This window comes from Agrilus planipennis, unplaced genomic scaffold (assembly GCF_000699045.2).
Source record: "Agrilus planipennis isolate EAB-ADULT unplaced genomic scaffold, Apla_2.0 scaffold174, whole genome shotgun sequence".
Classification (NCBI taxonomy): Eukaryota; Metazoa; Arthropoda; class Insecta; order Coleoptera; family Buprestidae; genus Agrilus; species Agrilus planipennis.
Window position 1 is genome coordinate 464870 of NW_020438963.1, and position 3995 is coordinate 468864.

The 3995-nt window shown below is 34.2% G+C and overlaps 1 protein-coding gene across 1 annotated transcript in view; it reads left to right on the plus strand.

Moving 5' to 3' along the window:
- Positions 1-3995, plus strand: part of LOC112904650 — a 16373-nt gene that overhangs the window by 781 nt on the left and 11597 nt on the right. The window contains exon 2 of the mRNA XM_025975259.1: positions 2712-2832. Within this exon, the coding sequence (XP_025831044.1) occupies positions 2712-2832 (121 nt within the window). The remainder of the gene's footprint in view (positions 1-2711; positions 2833-3995) is intronic.

Genomic DNA, 3995 nt, shown 5'->3' on the forward strand with positions numbered 1-3995 from the left:
ATAATGGCATAACAGCCGAAACATATGTTAGAGCATTAAATATTAAATAAAAATAGTGAAACAAAACCAAGTGTTGTTATTTCATGAATTATTTTAAAAATTGTTTGACCAAGAGCTAAGCCTAGTTACAATTAATATCAAATTTATTAAGTTTTTTCTTATTTCTCTTTTCACATTTTTTGAGTCATTTGGTCCGGTTTAGCCCGGGAGGCATTTGGCCCGGGGTGCATTTGCACCCCTGCACCCCGGGTCAGTCCGACCCTGGACACAATAATAGTCTTAAATGTCGAAATTTTCCGTCATACATACGAGCTTGTCATGCTTAAAGCTTAAAGAAAATAGTGTCGATAGTTGTGAGAGTTACGAATACCCTTCCAATGCATAACTTAACCCTTCCATGTTCTCTCTTTATTTCAACCATATTATCCAAAAATATGAACAAAGAACATTTACTCCAAGGTCATTCTTGTAGATCCTTTTTCTCAAACACTGGTAAAGTTTCTTTTTTTTAATATATTTAGTATTAAAATCTAGTAAAAGAAACCAAAAATTTCAAATACTAAATATGTTTTGTTCCAAGAATGAAATATTCTAAAGTTGCTTCACATAGTTTGACTCATAAATCTACCGGAAGTAGTAGTGACTTTAGTCTTTGTCCTTTTCATTCGGTGTTGGTTTTGGTTTTTTGCCCTATTGGATCGTGAATATCGCGTGTTATGAACAGTCTGTAAAGTACAGAATACAGTGACAGAAACCTAAAAAATGTTGCATCTCTATAAAGAAAGAAACTGACTCAGAAGCAGATAACAAAATGCCTGTTTTACAAACCATTCTCTGAAGTTTAGGTCAACACCGCCGCTTTGATTATCTTATTATAAACAATATAAAACAATCTCCAACAGGCTTTTCGTTTATTATTCAATTCAATTCCTTTGAGTGGGTGAGTATTATGCAGTAACTACAGGTGAGCGCTTAGGGGTGCCTTAACGCACACTAGGCTCTATATAGAACACCAAAACCCTAAATTCCATATAAAACATTTAAAAATCTAAAACACATTTCGGCAAAGGTGTCTCCCTCAGTTAGAAACTGGCAGTTTCAATTGATTATGTTTTGTTATTCGTTGTGATAAAGTGATACCAATAGCAATTGATGTAATTGATGTAAACCAAATTTTGATAAGCTTTTCAATACGTAATTGAGCAATTTTATTAATAAATTATAGTTTTAATCGTTTCCCAACTAAAAGTAATTATTAAGGGTCGAACAATTTATTGTGAACTTAAACTTTCCTATACTTAATGTACGACTACGAATGTTTTCAATTAGTAATGACTAAATGGCAAAATCCTCTACACCAGTGTTTCTCAAAATTTTTGGCCTTCGACCCCTTTTGCACTTTAATTTTTAAAATTACTCCCCCCCTCCTCAATTAAGAGTATGTAGAGAAAAACATCACCATCAAGTAGAGAGGTCAAAGAAATCAAGTCAACAAAAACACGAAAATGTCAATCATTTACGAAGTAATTCGTGACGATGAGTCCAAATCTGGCCTCAAAATTGCTTCAGTACGTCAAAACCTTTAGAAATTCCAGTCTGTAATTTCAACCTTTTTGCTTTGTTAAATAAAACCAATAATAACCAAGAGAGTAAGCACTTTCGAAGTATCTCTTGTCGTTCAATTAGAATTTGGCCTTGTGACCCTAGCATATCAAGATTTGGAAATATTTTAACTCCAAAACCCAAATGTTTCCAATTTAGCTTTTTTCGATTTGAGATCAGAACATCTTGAAATTTCACTATTTTAGGACGATCTAGGAGCCAGGTTCGAGGTCATCTTCGAAAACGATGTATCAAAATCTTATATTTTATGCAACAATTTCGCAACCCCCACATTGAAAATCACTGCTCTACGCCACCAAATTACAAATCATTATCACACGGTCGTCAGTCCTAAGACTGGTTGGACACGCACCTCCACTCTTTCCTATCCTGCGCTAATTTTCGCATTTCCCCAAAACTAGAACAACCCACATCCTTAACTATTTGTGATCAGTAATCTAATCTAGGCCTGACTCTACTCCTCCTAACACCCGTTTTTAACTCTAATATGTCTCTGACTACACCTTTATGCCTGAGAAGATGTCTTATTAATCTATCTCACCTATTTCGTGTTGACTTCCATAAAGTCCTCTGTTCTCCTATCCTTTCTAATACCTCTTCATTTCTAACCTCCTCTATCCACGGTATCCTCATCATTCGACGGTAACACCACATTTCGAACGCTTCTAACCTTTTCTTTTCCACAGCGCCGTTCATGTTTCGCACCCGTATAGCGCCACGCTCCAAACATACACTTTTGACAATCTTTTTCGAATTTCTAAATTAACCGTTCGCGAATAGAAGGGACTTCTTTTTATTTAAGACGGCTCGATCCTGCCCTATCCTCTGCTTTATATCCCTACTACTCCTTCCGTCCTGACTTATCTGACTTCCTAGATACCTAAAATCAGCCAATTCTTCTAATTACAAATAAGTAATACAAATTGATAAATTTTGTTATGTACTGAAACTGATAATACATCACGAAGCAAACAGTTCACAGGTGCTTAATGACAATTTCGCGGACAATGATATATAATTTCAGTTATTAATTTTCATTCGTCTGACTACTGTTAGAAAAGCAGCATTTTTAATTTTAATATTCGCAGCCGTTTTAAGAAGAAGAAGCTAATAATTAAGAAGGAAGAGAAAAAAGAAGAGAAAGGCAAACTGGAGAAACGATTGTCCACGATGAACGAAGAGGATGAGGATGAAGGGATAACAATAAAGGTGACAGACACTTCTCTACACATTTAAATTAGTACAAACTAAATAACACTCCTACACCAGTAACGCACATTTTGGTAGAAGTAAGTACATATTTACATATATACACGTTCCTATACCTGCTCACACACAACAATGCATGCCGCACAAAAAAAAATTGCAGTGAGAGTTACGAATACCCTTCCAATGCATAACTTAACCCTTCCATGTTCTCTCTTTATTTCAACCATATTATCCAAAAATATGAACAAAGAACATTTACTCCAAGGTCATTCTTGTAGATCCTTTTTCTCAAACACTGGTAAAGTTTCTTTTTTTTAATATATTTAGTATTAAAATCTAGTAAAAGAAACCAAAAATTTCAAATACTAAATATGTTTTGTTCCAAGAATGAAATATTCTAAAGTTGCTTCACATAGTTTGACTCATAAATCTACCGGAAGTAGTAGTGACTTTAGTCTTTGTCCTTTTCATTCGGTGTTGGTTTTGGTTTTTTGCCCTATTGGATCGTGAATATCGCGTGTTATGAACAGTCTGTAAAGTACAGAATACAGTGACAGAAACCTAAAAAATGTTGCATCTCTATAAAGAAAGAAACTGACTCAGAAGCAGATAACAAAATGCCTGTTTTACAAACCATTCTCTGAAGTTTAGGTCAACACCGCCGCTTTGATTATCTTATTATAAACAATATAAAACAATCTCCAACAGGCTTTTCGTTTATTATTCAATTCAATTCCTTTGAGTGGGTGAGTATTATGCAGTAACTACAGGTGAGCGCTTAGGGGTGCCTTAACGCACACTAGGCTCTATATAGAACACCAAAACCCTAAATTCCATATAAAACATTTAAAAATCTAAAACACATTTCGGCAAAGGTGTCTCCCTCAGTTAGAAACTGGCAGTTTCAATTGATTATGTTTTGTTATTCGGTGTGATAAAGTGATACCAATAGCAATTGATGTAATTGATGTAAACCAAATTTTGATAAGCTTTTCAATACGTAATTGAGCAATTTTATTAATAAATTATAGTTTTAATCGTTTCCCAACTAAAAGTAATTATTAAGGGTCGAACAATTTATTGTGAACTTAAACTTTCCTATACTTAATGTACGACTACGAATGTTTTCAATTAGTAATGACTAAATGGCAAAATCCTCTACA